The following is an 18,673-nucleotide window of genomic DNA, read 5'->3' on the forward strand; positions in this document are numbered from 1 at the left end:
CCCAGTGAGTACACCAAGTTACGGCCGTATTGTGCAGGCACTCACTCTCCCTCTCACACACACACACCGGCTTGATATTAAAACGAGAAAGGTGGGCCAGTGGCGAGCACACATTTGCCAGTCCCTCCACAAAATTGATTTTTATCATCCCCTTTGGGAAGCAATTCGCTTCCTTCAAGCGAACAATGTAGCCGTTAAATGATCATATTCGTCTACGTTCATATAATCCTAGATACGACCAGAAGAGGGGAATTAACGGCTATGTATATCTCTGATCGTAACTACCATATAGATTACATAGGATATATGCTAATGACACGGTTCCGTTTGATAGGCGGATTAGATTATTCAGATAAAAATCTCATATCACTTATAGGTCATATAGTTATAGAATAGACGACACCTGGACTATACACAAGTGTACCTGTGGTAGTACTTGGATACTATTATAAATACGTGATTTTCACTTCTTTACACTAAATCCTCACCAGTGCCAGAATTATACATGAACTATACAACCTATCGTGGACAGATAAAACATTATGGGGCATAATACATGAAAGTATACTAATAGTGTAGCAATACATGAGACCGTGTGTTATCCAGTCATATTTAGTAGATACTGATCATTTCGTTGTCCAGTCATTTTTAGTAAGCCCCGGTCAATTCGCTGTCCAGTCATATTTTGAAGACACCGAACATTTCGTTGTCCAGTCATATTTAGTAGACACTGATCATTTCGTTGTCCAGTCATTTTTAGTAAGCCCCGGTCAATTCGCTGTCCAGTCATATTTTGAAGACACCGAACATTTCGTTGTCCAGTCATATTTAGTAGGCCCCGGTCATTTCGTTGTCCAGTCATATTTAGTAGACACTAATCATTTCGTTTTCCAGTCATATTTAGTAGACACTGATCATTTCGTTGACCAGTCATTTTTGGCAGACACCGGTCATTTAGTTTCTAGTCATATATAGTAGACACCGGTCTTTTATTGTCCAATCAAATTTAGTAGACTCCGGTCATTTTATTGTCCAATCATATTTAGTAGACACCGGTCATTTTATTGTCCAATCATATTTAGTAGACTCCGGCCATTTTATTGTCCATTCATTTTTGGCAGTACCCTGGCAAATTTGGCAGGGATCTGTTGTAGTAGTCATATTTAGCAAGGAAGATATTCATGAAGCTACCTAAGCTTATTTGCCAGGAACCCTACACCATAATCAACTAAGTTCAAAATTTCACATCCCAAATGTATCACTATATAGGCCCATCTAATACAAAAGGCTGGTATGTTAACTCAGTAAATACAGCTTAAACCTTGACGGCGTCTCGCTAAAGAGAGTGACGTTTCTGACAGAGTAATTCTACACGTCTTGATGTAGCAACAGGTCAGTAGCCCCACACATTGTTAATCAATAAACGCTTCTAGATTGCCAGAATTGTGACGCAGTTTCTGCGGGCTGACAGGACAGCTACAGAGGAAACGTGCCAACACCGACAGTTCACTTGGTAGTATACATACACTATGTGAGTATACAAATACATACACAATGTCGGTATACATACACAATGTGAGTATACAAACACAATGTCAGTATACAAACACAATGTCGGTTTACTAACACAATGTGAGTATACAAACATAATGTGAGTATACAAACACAATGTGAGTAAACAAACACAATGTGAGTATACATACACAATGTGAGTATACATACACAATGTGAGTAATGATACAAAATGTGAGTATACATACACAATGTGAGTATACAAACACAATGTCAATTAATACGATTATTATACTTAGATCACGGGTTCCCAACCTGGGGGTCGCGACCCCCAGGGGGGTCGCGAAGGTCTTTCTGGGGGGTCGCCAACTGGTATACTAAAACCTTAGTAATTTGAAACAAAACATAAATATTTAGAAGAATTTTTGAAATTCGGCTTCATTAACATCACTGGAAAGGTAATAAAGAAGAAACAAAGCGCACTGTACAAAGTTGTTCTCAGTCACGAATCTATGAAATCTTCAAAACTAAAACGTCATTTGAGACGAGTCATTTGGAACACACCAAAAAAATATATGGAGTTCTTTCGTCGGTAAGAAGCTAGTTGCAAAAGCCAGAGACTTGATCGAACAGGAAGTTTTCACCAGCATTAGTGCAAGCATCAAATGAAGTCGCGATAGAAAATGCCAAGCAAAAAATAAACCGGGAGTGATCTCCCCTAAACTTTCTCGAATATTCTTATATAACTTGGAATAAAGACATGACTTTTAATTACTTAAACGTTTAAAAATAGAATAGAATCTCATAGAAAAAAGAATTGCGCACCAAGCGAACACCAAAAAAAAATGTGCATAATAGTGCGCAATATTATTAGTACTTTATAAATTTACATGCGTTTTTTGAGAAATCGGATATAGCGTAAATTAGTACTTCCGGTCAAAATTTGACAGAAGGTAGAGAATTAGATCTTTTACTTACATGTGAAATTTCATCTATCTGTCTGAAATAGTACTCAAGTTATAGGCTTTTGAAAAATTCAAAGTTGAAAAAGTACCACTTCCGGTTTTTGGAAATCGCTTAAAAGTTAATAAGGATCTACGATTTTGATAAAATACTTATATATGAAATTTCATCAACCTAGCTGTAACGGTACTCAAGTAATCGTTTTTACACACAGACAGACAGACACACACACACAGACATACGGACAAGATTGCAAAATTATGTTTTTTCCGTATCAGTGAGGTGTAAAACATCGAGATTTGTAAAAATCTCGATTTTTTTTGCACGATTACAAGACTTTCTCTATACTTCGTATAATCGAGAAAGTAAAAAACAATAGGAGAAAATCTCATCAAACGCTGCATGTACGTAAATGTTAAATAACACATTTGTATTGAAATTAAGCTTTCACCATTGTTTGCTTTTCAAGTTGATAAATCAACAGACGTGAGTTCGTGTTCGCAGTTGCTGGTCTGTGTCTATATTCATGCGGATGATAGCAAAGAAGAGTCGCTCTTTTGTGAAGATAGCATGGAGAAAATAAATACCTTTTTTTGAAACTGGTTGATTAAAATGGGTTAGAACGGCTGTGTGGGTTGTACGTATGGCGCGCCATCTATGTTTAGCTCAAAATCGGGCTTTTAGAAATCAGAAAAGATTTAGCTCCCTAACCACTGCCCTAACCAATCGACATCAAGAATCCATCGCTAGTATAAGTCGTAAATTATATAAAATCTGGAGCCTTCAAACAACTGAGCAAAAACATTAATATAGATCACGAGGTTCTGCTCTTCTACACTACAGTACGCTGGCTGTCAAACGAAATGTTGTAAATTGTGTTTTTTAATTGAAATCTGAAATCAAATTATTCTTGGAAGTGCAAAGGAAACAAGACTTTTTGGTATACTTAAAACGACATAGAGTGGTTGGAGAGAGTATCATACCTAGCAGATGTGTTCGAACATCAAGATAAGCTTAACCTGAAGCTTCAGGGAAAATGAACGAATATTATAACTTTCCATGATAATCTCGGGGCATTTTTATCAAAACTGCAAAATCGGTAAAGAAAATAAATCTTGGAAGTATTGTAAATTTGAGAAACTCTGCTGTGTGGTAGATGAATCTGATTGTGAGATAACTACAATTTTGAAAGAAGCGATTTCTGGGCATCTTGAATCTCTTGAAAACGAACTGCGGCGCTATTTCTCTGAGCTGAAAGAAGAAGAATCTGCATTTACGCATTACCCATTCTCTTCTTCCCTTGATGTTGCCAGCATTCCCGATGAATTACAAGATGAATTCTTTGATTTGCAGAATGATTCCGAGTAAGATGAAAAACTGCAGACACAATTTTGGTGTAGTATTCATCATTCATACCCAAACGTAAAATTGAGTGACTTTTTGAGAATATATTTTCAACACTATTCTTCGATTAAAAACAAAATTAAGATAATTATAATTAAATATAGGTTGGCGTTAACAAAAAAAATTAATTAAAAAGTTAACCACAAAGATTTAGTGAATAGTATGCAATTTTACCCATGCTATTAAAACAGTTATCAAGAGTAGTTCATATTGAAAGTCTACTAGAAAATTTTATTTTAGTGCTTATTAATGTCCATACTGCTTTCGGCTTTTTAATTCTATGGGGGTCGCGGGTCACTTACTTTTTATAAAAGGGGGTCGCCACACGAAAAAGGTTGGGAACCACTGACTTAGATATTATTCCATATAGGCAATGTTATTACAGTCTATCACAATTAAAAAATGGTGGTTTTTTTTAAAATAATAATAAGAGAAAACTAATTTATCAAGTTAAAATAAATTCTAATAAGAAACATTTTGGCTTCATTTACTAGAGTGATTTTGTAAATTGTGACGGCAGATGGCCGCATGGAAACAAAAATACAAATCGAAAAGAAAAGCCCGTTATTCTTCGAGATCTACCTACGTAAGGAAACATAATCATTACAAATTAGGTTAATTGAAAGGCAAACACGAATAACTAGCGTGAAGTACTGGTTTAAAAAACAACAGAGATACCATAGACTGGGTCGATGGAAGTGGAAGTAGTAATCTAGAAATGTGTGTTCAGACATTTTATTTGACAAACGTTGGTGTAAGTTTGAAGTAGTAATCTAGAAATGTGTGTTCAGACATTTTATTTGACAAACGTTGGTGGAAGTATTAATCTAGAAATGTGTGGTCAAACATTTGATTTGACAAACGTTGGTGGAAGTAGTAATCTAGAAATGTGTGGTCAAACATTTGATTTGACAAACGTTGGTGGAAGTAGTAATCCAGAAATGTGTGGTCAGACATTTTATTTGACAAACGTTGGTGTAAGTTTGAAGTAGTAATCTAGAAATGTGTGGTCAGACATTTGATTTGACAAACGTTGGTGGAAGTAGTAATCCAGAAATGTGTGGTCAGACATTTTATTTGACAAACGTTGGTGTAAGTTTGAAGTAGTAATCTAGAAATGTGTGGTCAGACATTTTATTTGACAAACGTTGGTGTAAGTTTGAAGTAGTAATCTAGAAATGTGTGTTCAGACATTTTATTTGACAAACGTTGGTGGAAGTATTAATCTAAAAATGTGTGGTCAAACATTTGATTTGACAAACGTTGGTGTAAGTTTGAAGTAGTAATCTAGAAATGTGTGGTCAGACATTTTATTTGACAAATGTTGGTGGAAGTTTGAAGTAGTAATCTAGAAATGTGTGGTCAGACATTTGATTTGACAAACGTTGGTGGAACTTGGAAGTAGTAATCTAGAAATGCGTGGTCAAACATTTTATTTGACAAACGATATATTTCTATGTTCATTCACAAAATGTTGACACAAGCCGAATACAGGTCTGCTAACGATATCTGGTCAAGAGGGGAGGGGGGGGGGGGTAAAAACATTTTTTTCTCACGTTGACCCTTGGCTAGACTCCAGTTGTGTGGGGTTTAAGACAAAAACTCTGGAGTTTCACAGTCGGCTCAGGGAACTGAGAAGGCAACCAGAATTCAAAGACACGAACTGGGGGTGTGTGTTGGAGGTGGGGCGTGGGTGGGGTTAGGTTGTGTGAGTGGTTTGGGAATGTGGGTTGTGTGAGTGGTTTGGGAATGTGGGTTGTGTGAGTGGCTTGGGAATGTGGGTTGTGTGAGTGGTTTGGGAATGTGGGTTGTGTGAGTGGTTTGGGAATGAGGGTTGTGTGAGTGATTTGGGAATGTGGGTTGTGTGAGTGTTTTGGGAATGTGGGTTGTGTGAGTGGTTTGGGAATGTGGGTTGTGTGAGTGGCTTGGGAATGTGGGTTGTGTGAGTGGCTTGGGAATGTGGGTTGTGTGAGTGGTTTGGGAATGTGGGTTGTGTGAGTGGTTTGGGAATGAGGGTTGTGTGAGTGATTTGGGAATGTGGGTTGTGTGAGTGGTTTGGGAATGTGGGTTGTGTGAGTGGTTTGGGAATGTGGGTTGTGTGAGTGGTTTGGGAATGTGGGTTGTGTGAGTGGCTTGGGAATGTGGGTTGTGTGAGTGGCTTGGGAATGTGGGTTGTGTGAGTGGTTTGGGAATGTAGGTTGTGTGGTGGTTTGGGAATGTGATTTGTGTGAGTGATTTGGGAATGTGGGTTGTGTGAGTGGTTTGGGAATGTGATTTGTGTGAGTGGTTTGGGAATGGGATTTGTGTGAGTGGTTTGGGAATGTGGGTTGTGAGTGGTTTGGGAATGTAGGTTGTGTGAGTGGTTTGGGAATGTGGGTTGTGTGAGTGGTTTGGGAATGTAGGTTGTGTGAGTGGTTTGGGAATGTGATTTGTGTGAGTGGTTTGGGAATGTGATTTGTGTGAGTGGTTTGGGAATGTGGGTTGTGTGAGTGGTTTGGGAATGTAGGTTGTGTGAGTGGTTTGGGAATGTGATTTGTGTGAGTGGTTTGGGAATGTAGGTTGTGTGGTGGTTTGGGAATGTAGGTTGAGTGGTGGTTTGGGAATGTGGTTTGGGAATGCAGGTTGTGTATTGGTTTGGGAATGTGGTTTGTGTGGTGGTTTGGGAATGTGGGTTGTGTGAGTGGTTTGGGAATGTGGGTTGTGTGAGTGGTTTGGGAATGTGGGTTGTGTGAGTGGTTTGGGAATGTGGGTTGTGTGAGTGGTTTGGGAATGTGGGTTGTGTGAGTGGTTTGGGAATGTGGGTTGTGTGAGTGGTTTGGGAATGTGGGTTGTGTGAGTGGTTTGGGAATGTGGGTTGTGTGAGTGGTTTGGGAATGTGGGTTGTGAGTGGTTTGGGAATGTAGGTTGTGTGGTGGTTTGGGAATGTAGGTTGAGTGGTGGTTTGGGAATGTGGTTTGGGAATGCAGGTTGTGTATTGGTTTGGGAATGTGGTTTGTGTGGTGGTTTGGGAATGTGGGTTGTGTGAGTGGTTTGGGAATGTGGATTGTGTGAGTGGTTTGGGAATGTGGGTTGTGTGAGTAGTTTGAGAATGTGGGTTGTGTGAGTGGTTTGGGAATGTGGGTTGTGTGAGTGGTTTGGGGATGTGGGTTGTGTGAGTGGTTTGGGAATGTGGGTTGTGTGAGTGGTTTGGGAATGTGGGTTGTGTGAGTGGTTTGGGAATGTGGGTTGTGTGAGTGGTTTGGGGATGTGGGTTGTGTGAGTGGTTTGGGAATGTGGGTTGTGTGAGTGGCTTGGGAATGTGGGTTGTGTGAGTGGCTTGGGAATGTGGATTGTGTGAGTGATTTGGGAATGTGGGTTGTGTGAGTGGTTTGGGAATGAGGGTTGTGTGAGTGATTTGGGAATGTGGGTTGTGTGAGTGGTTTGGGAATGTGGGTTGTGTGAGTGGTTTGGGAATGTGGGTTGTGTGAGTGGCTTGGGAATGTGGGTTGTGTGAGTGGCTTGGGAATGTGGGTTGTGTGAGTGGTTTGGGAATGTAGGTTGTGTGGTGGTTTGGGAATGTGATTTGTGTGAGTGATTTGGGAATGTGGGTTGTGTGAGTGGTTTGGGAATGTGATTTGTGTGATTGGTTTGGGAATGGGATTTGTGTGAGTGGTTTGGGAATGTGGGTTGTGAGTGGTTTGGGAATGTAGGTTGTGTGAGTGGTTTGGGAATGTGGGTTGTGTGAGTGGTTAGGGAATGTAGGTTGTGTGAGTGGTTTGGGAATGTGATTTGTGTGAGTGGTTTGGGAATGTGATTTGTGTGAGTGGTTTGGGAATGTGGGTTGTGTGAGTGGTTTGGGAATGTAGGTTGTGTGAGTGGTTTGGGAATGTGATTTGTGTGAGTGGTTTGGGAATGTAGGTTGTGTGGTGGTTTGGGAATGTAGGTTGAGTGGTGGTTTGGGAATGTGGTTTGGGAATGCAGGTTGTGTATTGGTTTGGAAATGTGGTTTGTGTGGTGGTTTGGGAATGTGGGTTGTGTGAGTGGTTTGGGAATGTGGGTTGTGTGAGTGGTTTGGGAATGTGGGTTGTGTGAGTGGTTTGGGAATGTGGGTTGTGTGAGTGGTTTGGAAATGTGGGTTGTGTGAGTGGTTTGGGAATGTGGGTTGTGTGAGTGGTTTGGGGATGTGGGTTGTGTGAGTGGTTTGGGAATGTGGGTTGTGTGAGTGGTTTGGGAATGTGGGTTGTGTGAGTGGTTTGGGAATGTGGGTTGTGTGAGTGGTTTGGGAATGTGGGTTGTGTGAGTGGTTTGGGAATGTGGGTTGTGAGTGGTTTGGGAATGTAGGTTGTGTGGTGGTTTGGGAATGTAGGTTGAGTGGTGGTTTGGGAATGTGGTTTGGGAATGCAGGTTGTGTATTGGTTTGGGAATGTGGTTTGTGTGGTGGTTTGGGAATGTGGGTTGTGTGAGTGGTTTGGGAATGTGGGTTGTGTGAGTGGTTTGGGAATGTGGGTTGTGTGAGTAGTTTGGGAATGTGGGTTGTGTGAGTGGTTTGGGAATGTGGGTTGTGTGAGTGGTTTGGGGATGTGGGTTGTGTGAGTGGTTTGGGAATGTGGGTTGTGTGAGTGGTTTGGGAATGTGGGTTGTGTGAGTGGTTTGGGAATGTGGGTTGTGTGAGTGGTTTGGGGATGTGGGTTGTGTGAGTGGTTTGGGAATGTAGGTTGTGTGTTTGTTTGGGAATGTGATTTGTGTGAGTGATTTGGGAATGTGGGTTGTGTGAGTGGTTTGGGAATGTGATTTGTGTGAGTGGTTTGGGAATGGGATTTGTGTGAGTGGTTTGGGAATGTGGGTTGTGAGTGGTTTGGGAATATAGGTTGTGTGAGTGGTTTGGGAATGTGGGTTGTGTGAGTGGTTTGGGAATGTAGGTTGTGTGAGTGGTTTGGGAATGTGATTTGTGTGAGTGGTTTGGGAATGTGATTTGTGTGAGTGGTTTGGGAATGTGGGTTGTGTGAGTGGTTTGGGAATGTAGGTTGTGTGAGTGGTTTGGGAATGTGGGTTGTGTGAGTGGTTTGGGAATGTGATTTGTGTGAGTGGTTTGGGAATGGGATTTGTGTGAGTGGTTTGGGAATGTGGGTTGTGAGTGGTTTGGGAATGTAGGTTGTGAGTGGTTTGGGAATGTAGGTTGTGTGGTGGTTTGGAAATGTAGGTTGAGTGGTGGTTTGGGAATGTGGTTTGGGAATGCAGGTTGTGTATTGGTTTGGGAATGTGGTTTGTGTGAGTGGTTTGGGAATGTGGGTTGTGAGTGGTTTGGGAATGTAGGTTGTGTGGTGGTTTGGGAATGTAGGTTGAGTGGTGGTTTGGGAATGTGGTTTGGGAATGCAGGTTGTGTATTGGTTTGGGAATGTGGTTTGTGTGGTGGTTTGGGAATGTGGGTTGTGTGAGTGGTTTGGGAATGTGGATTGTGTGAGTGGTTTGGGAATGTGGGTTGTGTGAGTAGTTTGAGAATGTGGGTTGTGTGAGTGGTTTGGGAATGTGGGTTGTGTGAGTGGTTTGGGGATGTGGGTTGTGTGAGTGGTTTGGGAATGTGGGTTGTGTGAGTGGTTTGGGAATGTGGGTTGTGTGAGTGGTTTGGGAATGTGGGTTGTGTGAGTGGTTTGGGGATGTGGGTTGTGTGAGTGGTTTGGGAATGTGGGTTGTGTGAGTGGCTTGGGAATGTGGGTTGTGTGAGTGGCTTGGGAATGTGGATTGTGTGAGTGATTTGGGAATGTGGGTTGTGTGAGTGGTTTGGGAATGAGGGTTGTGTGAGTGATTTGGGAATGTGGGTTGTGTGAGTGGTTTGGGAATGTGGGTTGTGTGAGTGGTTTGGGAATGTGGGTTGTGTGAGTGGCTTGGGAATGTGGGTTGTGTGAGTGGCTTGGGAATGTGGGTTGTGTGAGTGGTTTGGGAATGTAGGTTGTGTGGTGGTTTGGGAATGTGATTTGTGTGAGTGATTTGGGAATGTGGGTTGTGTGAGTGGTTTGGGAATGTGATTTGTGTGATTGGTTTGGGAATGGGATTTGTGTGAGTGGTTTGGGAATGTGGGTTGTGAGTGGTTTGGGAATGTAGGTTGTGTGAGTGGTTTGGGAATGTGGGTTGTGTGAGTGGTTAGGGAATGTAGGTTGTGTGAGTGGTTTGGGAATGTGATTTGTGTGAGTGGTTTGGGAATGTGATTTGTGTGAGTGGTTTGGGAATGTGGGTTGTGTGAGTGGTTTGGGAATGTAGGTTGTGTGAGTGGTTTGGGAATGTGATTTGTGTGAGTGGTTTGGGAATGTAGGTTGTGTGGTGGTTTGGGAATGTAGGTTGAGTGGTGGTTTGGGAATGTGGTTTGGGAATGCAGGTTGTGTATTGGTTTGGAAATGTGGTTTGTGTGGTGGTTTGGGAATGTGGGTTGTGTGAGTGGTTTGGGAATGTGGGTTGTGTGAGTGGTTTGGGAATGTGGGTTGTGTGAGTGGTTTGGGAATGTGGGTTGTGTGAGTGGTTTGGAAATGTGGGTTGTGTGAGTGGTTTGGGAATGTGGGTTGTGTGAGTGGTTTGGGGATGTGGGTTGTGTGAGTGGTTTGGGAATGTGGGTTGTGTGAGTGGTTTGGGAATGTGGGTTGTGTGAGTGGTTTGGGAATGTGGGTTGTGTGAGTGGTTTGGGAATGTGGGTTGTGTGAGTGGTTTGGGAATGTGGGTTGTGAGTGGTTTGGGAATGTAGGTTGTGTGGTGGTTTGGGAATGTAGGTTGAGTGGTGGTTTGGGAATGTGGTTTGGGAATGCAGGTTGTGTATTGGTTTGGGAATGTGGTTTGTGTGGTGGTTTGGGAATGTGGGTTGTGTGAGTGGTTTGGGAATGTGGGTTGTGTGAGTGGTTTGGGAATGTGGGTTGTGTGAGTAGTTTGGGAATGTGGGTTGTGTGAGTGGTTTGGGAATGTGGGTTGTGTGAGTGGTTTGGGGATGTGGGTTGTGTGAGTGGTTTGGGAATGTGGGTTGTGTGAGTGGTTTGGGAATGTGGGTTGTGTGAGTGGTTTGGGAATGTGGGTTGTGTGAGTGGTTTGGGGATGTGGGTTGTGTGAGTGGTTTGGGAATGTAGGTTGTGTGTTTGTTTGGGAATGTGATTTGTGTGAGTGATTTGGGAATGTGGGTTGTGTGAGTGGTTTGGGAATGTGATTTGTGTGAGTGGTTTGGGAATGGGATTTGTGTGAGTGGTTTGGGAATGTGGGTTGTGAGTGGTTTGGGAATATAGGTTGTGTGAGTGGTTTGGGAATGTGGGTTGTGTGAGTGGTTTGGGAATGTAGGTTGTGTGAGTGGTTTGGGAATGTGATTTGTGTGAGTGGTTTGGGAATGTGATTTGTGTGAGTGGTTTGGGAATGTGGGTTGTGTGAGTGGTTTGGGAATGTAGGTTGTGTGAGTGGTTTGGGAATGTGGGTTGTGTGAGTGGTTTGGGAATGTGATTTGTGTGAGTGGTTTGGGAATGGGATTTGTGTGAGTGGTTTGGGAATGTGGGTTGTGAGTGGTTTGGGAATGTAGGTTGTGAGTGGTTTGGGAATGTAGGTTGTGTGGTGGTTTGGAAATGTAGGTTGAGTGGTGGTTTGGGAATGTGGTTTGGGAATGCAGGTTGTGTATTGGTTTGGGAATGTGGTTTGTGTGAGTGGTTTGGGAATGTGGGTTGTGTGAGTGGTTTGGGAATTTGGGTTGTGTGAGTGGTTTGGGAATGTGGGTTGTGTGAGTGGTTTGGGAATGTGGGTTGTTGTGGTGGATAGAAGGTGTCAGTAGTTGGGGCGTGGGTGGTTGGGCGTGAAAATGGTTCAGCCGCTTGATTGGGTTAGGTAGATGTGAGTGGTTAGGTCTTCCAAAAACAATATTTAATATGCACTAACCAATGGTAAAACAAAACCTTGCACCATGCCCTTAAGAGGAGGGAATGCTTGTCGGCACAGTAAAATCTGGTGCTTCTGATATTCGAGGGTGACATAATACCAACAATTTGAAATTAAATAAAGGTTTAAAATAAAATAAAAATTTCCCATCTTTTTAACAAAAGTAGGTCCCTACTGTGTTTGAAAATCAATTGATACGAAAACATACAATCAAAGGCTCTGTATGGGTAGTTAAACATTATTTAAACGAGGCATTCAATGACTAGGACGATTTCAACTAACTAAATCAACGGTTCTTCCAGTTCTTCCCTAAATGTGATACGGCACAAATGAAAAAGCAACAAAAAATGAGTTTAAATTATACTGTATTTTAAAACAATTATGACCTCTAATTAAGTTTTTAACAACCCTCGTCATCTGATACTCTCCCCAGGACTAGTACCCATGCTGCATGATGACCCGTTCTTCGGGTTAAGCCGCGCAACACAGACGCCCGCCTAGAACTGGTATCTCCCCCTAAAGGCTTTAACCTTCATTAATGTCAATAATCGACCAGAAATTCGTGTCAACGCCACATCCGCACCTTCCTATCATGTTATTGTTATTAAAAATAGTTCCTCGCGGACCTTTTTTTTTGTTGTTGTTGTTCCTAATTGTGAAAGCGAACTTATTTTTCCTCCTTCCTATTAGAACACGAGAAATAAAAAAAACAAGAAACTAAAAAAAAAAGAAGCTTTAACTTAGATTAGAAAACAAAACCATGTTTTGACCATGTGAGTACAAAAAAAAAAACAAAAAAAAAAACAACAACCCAACAATGCAAAAATCGCGTGATTTGAGATTTACCACCAAAACCCGACTGTTCTTGACTGCCGAACAACATACACCCTAGATCTAGCTGCTCATCAACCAAGTTATTGCGGGTTGGGGTATTAAATGAAACGCAGATTCACTGGCTAAGGCTACAGACTAAAGCATTGTCAACTCTCACAACAACAAAAACAAAACAAAAAAGAAACGACAGCAGACTTGGAGAATAACAACTGGATTAACTGGTTCAGAACCTAGACTTTGGCCGAAGACTTTATTAAAGGCAGATAATAAAAAAAGTGTACCAGCACCCTCGGGGGGGGGGGGGGGGGGGAAAGACATCTGACACTGAACTACAGCCCGAGGGTAAAACGCCAAAGTTGTGTACCAACAGTACATAATAACATACCAATTACTGATTGGATGGTAACGACAAACATAGAACATAGCATCTTCTCAACCAAACACATTATGGAATATGCCTAACACGTCATAGCGTCGTACATGCTGTGTATCGCAACACATTTGTCAATTTTGTAAACAACCAAAAAGTTTAAAAGTTTGGAAGTTATATTTAATGCAGCCATTTTATACGCAGTTGAAAAGTCAAACTTTATTCCGTTCCCTTCAACTTCAACATACAAAAAAAAATTCTACCAAACAACAATTCCTTTAATAATTCAAACAACACAGTGACAACCTCCCCAAAAATATCTCTTCTAAACTTCTTCCTCGGGGACTTGTATCATGTATGCCAGACCGAATAAAGTAATGGCTGACTGTTTTTTACTCTCAGTGTGGCACCGTGTTCTTCCTTATAATAGGTCGTCATGTCTATATCCCCTGCTCGGTGGAATGTATTACATGAAAAAGTTACCAAGACATGGCATGGAAGTGTACACACATTTAATTAACTGAACCACTTCATTATCGTTGACAAGGTGCAATCATCAACCTAATCATTAAATCCCAATCTTGTCAATCATCTACCTGTTAATGACACATCGTTTGTCAGTGCGGCCGTAGAGTAGGGGAGGTAAGCCTAACCTAAATGGATTTTTTTGAATATTGATGCACAAAGAAGCAACTATTTTTAAATTCATAAATAATAATACAAAAAAAAGAACAAACGGCGCGCGCATGAAAATAAAAACAACAGTTCGCAAAAGCTATTCTCTTTGGGGGATAGCGGTAGAATTAACCCTTTAGAATTAATTAGTTTTAAATCAGGGGAACAAACTGCAATTTTGTTTTTCACTGAAGTGAATACATGGTGATGCACCCTGCTTTAAATCATGTCAGGTATAAAATGATTTCTATCAGGGAAAAAAAACAGTATGATAAAAGAACAACTAGATGGTATTCACTTAAAGGTTGTTTCTTATGCTAAACTAAGTCCTAACTATGGATAATCAAAGTAAACAAGTTTAATATAAAGTTAAATTGGCCCTTGAGTAAATTTCAGATTGTACGCATTTTAGCTTGCATTAACTATCACTTAACCATTTACTATGGTAGGCTAGTCACAAGCAATTAATGGTAGACTAGTGACAAGCAATTAATGGTAGACTAGTGACAAGCAATTGATTCTAGGCTAGTCAAATGCAATTTCTGTTAGGCTAGTCAAAAGCAATTTCTGATAGGCTAGTCAAAAGCAACTGATACTAGGCTAGGGTACACTTGTCACAAGAAATTGATGGTAAACTAGTCACAAGTAATTGACTGTATGCTTGTCATTAGCAATTAATTTTAGAGTAGTCACAAGCCACTGATACTAGGCTGGTCACAAGCACCTGATTCACACTGCACCTGCATTTTTTAAATACTTGAATGGTATGTTTTAAACTACTTCAACAAAAGTGTTTGATTGAAACAATCAATAAGCGACCGGCTACTGGGTGTCACATTTTGCCTGATAGAAGGTAAACAGTGGCTCATCACTGAGACCAGAGTCACTCTTTAACATGTTTACATTTGTAGCACAGCTTTTAGTGGTATTAGATTTACATAACCATCAGAAAACCTAGTTTAATTATTAATTTTTCATTAGAAGTCAATGAGTGTTAAATTTAAGCAAGAAAATTAAAAGATAAAATTTGAGATTATCGACTTAAGTTTTTAATTAAACACTATGTTGTGACACAATTCTTTTATGCTGAAATTACTTCTTTGGATATCTAGGTTTTAAAACCAAAGATTAATTTAATCTCTAATATATAAAAGATTGTGGGATTCGATGTTGGAAGAAAAGTGGCTGACATTTTTTGTGTTAAAAATTCAGATAATAAATATTTTTCTTAATGTTTACAGATAATCTGTGGTCAAATGGTACAACGTTTGGCTGGTTGCCTGAAGATCTTGAATTTGGACCTTCGTCCGGCCTCAGGGCTGCAAGATGTCCCTTAGTTTACCCAGCTTTGATGGGTAACTGAATCAAATTGGTATGATTAAAGGCGGCTGGCACAGTGCTGGCCACACCATCCCTTAGTATGCTGAGGTCAATAAACATTTCAATTCTACTTCATTTACCCTATGATATTTACTTAACTCACTGTTAAATGGAATATCTTTTTGTAATTATTTACACAAGTATTCCCTCGTGATTGTTATAGATTTATTTTTAAAAGAACAAGTACTAGCTCTTCCTTCACTATATACATCTCCATGATCTACCCTCCATCCTAAAAAAAAGTTTAACACTACTCCTGAGCTATGGGAGTTACAGACAGCCTAAAAAAAAAGTTTTTCATCCTCTAACAGGCACAGCATGCAAACGTCCTTCTGTAGGGATCATTTCACACTGAAATAAAACCTTAAACCAAAAGAAAGAGGTTAATATCTTCACTACAGAGGATCCAAACAGTGAAGATATGTCCTTCCAGTGAGGCAAGTAATTCAATACTGTACTTTACACCAGTATATTTCTTTGTCATCAGACCTGGTCTTAATGATCTTTGCTTAATGATCTTACCTAAAAGGACATTGTGTATTAAATTGTGTATTTTACAAAAAACATTAGACAATTGTTAAAGTTATATTTTCTAAATAATTTTTTTCTCTATTTCTTTGGGGGGGGGGGGAGCTTTAGATGAGATATGACTAGGAATGGATAGTTCTTGTAAATTTAATATATTTGAAGTATAAATTTTAATTAACCTAATCATTACCTAACTCAATTTATTTTGAAATTTAAATTACATTTAAATAAAATTTAGGGTGAAGTAAAATATTTTCTAGATTTAGGATCTTAATAAAATAAATAAACCTAGATCTACTCTAGATCTAGAGTTAAGATGTTAATGCAGATTAGAATATCAGATTTATTCTTCCTGAATTAAGAAGTAGACTAGATTCTAGTAAAGTAATAGATTCTAAGTATTAGCCAGTATTAGGCTATCTATAGGCCTAACTATTAGATCTAAATAAGTCAGTGGGATATTAGATCTACTCTAGAGTCTAGATCTAGTAAGATATAACTCATATAACTGTCATCTAGATCTAGCCTTCTAAGTAAAAAAGTATTATTTAATAATTTAAGCAACAGCAAGCTAAATCTGGAAATCTAGATATATTCTTTATTGTAGATCTATAAATTATAATCTACTAGATTTTCTAGATCTAGATCTATGTCTATATCTAGAGTTTTTATTATAGATGGTAGATCTAGATCTAGATTCTAGAGTTTCTAAAGTAGGCCCTATTTAATAAATTTATTTTAAAATTTAATTTTGTAGAGAGTGTGTGTACGGATATTGGCCTAATCATTTTAGGTAATCTATCGTTTTGGGTACGTAAAATCGCCCGCGGCTATTAATGTACGAAAACGTTACCTCATTGTCAAGGCTGTAATAGAAGTATATTGTGATATGTTTGTGTCAAATATTATAGATAAATGGATAATAAACCTAAATCAATGGCTAAATATATCAATATAGGCCAGAAATTAACTTTAAACAGCAGTGTCTGCAAGCAAGATTTGCTATATATTTATATAAACAGCAGCCATTTGTAAAATAGAGTGACTTCCGCCTGAATCTCGCGCTATAAGTCTATAAAAATAAAACTTTAACAAGATGGCTGCTATAGTAAATGAGCATGGTTGCATCTGTTGGAAACATCGCTGGTGTTTATTTATTACTGAAAAGTTTTAATTCAATTGTTTAAAAACAGGTACATAAATGAAACAAGGAAACATTTTTGTATTTTTCAAAACATAAATCCTCCTCAAAATGTGAAATAATTATTAAAATGTAAGGAGTCACCTGTTTTTCACATTACTAGTCGCGGGCGATTTTACGTACCTAAAACGATAGATTACCGTTAAGAAATAAGATTCAGAGTAGTCAGTAGAATAGATTCTAGATTCTAGATTCTAGATCTAGATTTTCTAGATTCTAGATCTAGACTAGACTAGATCTAGATCTAGAAGTCTAGCTAGATTCTAGATCTAGAATCTAGATCTAAGCGGAAATAGAAATCTAGTTTTACTTCACACTTCACGGCATTAGGAAATATGAAAATAACTTGAAAATGTAAATAGCAGATCTGGAATACAGACTCTAATCCAGACGTGTGTTGTTCTCTGTGCTGAACAACTGTCACAGCATGTGCCCTGTCAACTTTGAACCTTGAACACCGCCAGTGCCAATCAATCAAGTACATCGTCTGCTAAAGTTTTAACACCTTACCTTGAAACGCGGCTCTACGAAGTATGATGTACTGGAGCAAAAAGAAATCCCAAATCGTCTTTTGAGGGCATATTCTGGTACTTTTATGTCGAGTGAGAGTGGATAATGTGTATTCTGAAAGTCTAAACTGTAATCCATCTCTCTGATGAACATATGTTGTTTTTTTCTTCTTTCCGTACCCTAAGTCATGACATCAGGATGGGAAAATGCCGTGGCTTTGTTCGGAATCTTAAAAATATAAACGGAAAAATAAAAAGCCTAACACCGTTATCGCTGGCATAACGATAGTAAACCGGTGAACAGTCACTTCTATGCTGTGCTAGTTTTGCAGCCCGATTGCATACATATCCAATACTGACAGGATAAAATCGATAGCATCCGGAAGTATATTGAAATAATAATTAGATGAGCAGGGATGGGCGGAAACTATCCTGTGTACTTTAAAAAAAGGTGTATTTATCCTTCAGGTTATGTACGGAAGATATTCTTTTCACGTGCACTAATCAGTTTCTAGCTGTAAAGGATTTGACGTTTTTCGTAATACGTAAGCCATGATAAAAAAAAAAATTATGATAGTGAAATAAATATCAGAGATACAATGACCTAATTTTGTAATGGAAATAATCATAACAAGCCTTCGTTGAATGATAAAGGGTGCTTTTTCCATTTACTGATAGCGGGGTATTGCCTAGTTTATCTAACAGCCACTTGTAACTGCTTAAAACTTGGAAAACATTGATAGTTTTATTATATAGTTTGTTGAGTTTTTTGTTTTTCGTGTGTGTGTGTGTGTGTGTGTGTGTTTTAAATTTGTATGGTTCTGGTTCATCATTGTAGTCGCATGTTTAGGACTATATATATAAATAAATAAATAAATAAATAAATAAATAAATACACACACACACAGACACACACACACACACACACACACACACACACATATATATATATATATATATATATATATATATATATATATATATATATATATATATATATATATATATATATATATATATATATATATATATATTTGCCCGCTAAATGTATGAACTAAACTGAAAAAAAAACCGTCTTGCTAATGAGGGAGGGGGGAAGGGGGTAGACATCTGCAAACAAAGAGGTCAATAAATTATATAGGACGTGTTTTTTCAGTGCCCCACCCCCCATCCCATCCCTCTTGATCAGTTCATTAGATCCAATCAATAATTAAGTACTTATAGTGCCGCTTCGATTGACCAGTGAAATCAAGCTCGGTTGTCCCATTTAAAATTAATTGACTCGATCAACTTGATATGTAGCTTAGGTCTACAGGTGTGGGGGGCTGGGGTGGTGGTGTAACAGCAGACGGTGATCAATTCAGCAGCTTTTAAAAACTGTTTAATCTTCTGAAATAAAAATATTTCAATTGAATTGTCGTATGGAAA

The 18,673-nt window shown here is 39.2% G+C and overlaps 1 protein-coding gene across 1 annotated transcript in view; it reads right to left on the minus strand.

Moving 5' to 3' along the window:
• The window catches only part of LOC131957680 (high affinity cAMP-specific 3',5'-cyclic phosphodiesterase 7A), a 38,885-nt gene extending 21,118 nt beyond the window's left edge, over positions 1-17,767 (minus strand). The window contains exon 1 of the mRNA XM_059322418.1: positions 17,247-17,767. Coding sequence (XP_059178401.1) covers positions 17,247-17,399 — 153 coding nt within the window. The 5' untranslated portion in view covers positions 17,400-17,767. The remainder of the gene's footprint in view (positions 1-17,246) is intronic.
• Between the last annotated feature and the right edge of the window lie 906 nt (positions 17,768-18,673).

Source organism: Physella acuta, unplaced genomic scaffold (genome assembly GCF_028476545.2).
Source record: "Physella acuta isolate Inbredline_101_S28 unplaced genomic scaffold, ASM2847654v3 ptg001256l, whole genome shotgun sequence".
In the NCBI taxonomy this organism is placed as follows: Eukaryota; Metazoa; Mollusca; class Gastropoda; family Physidae; genus Physella; species Physella acuta.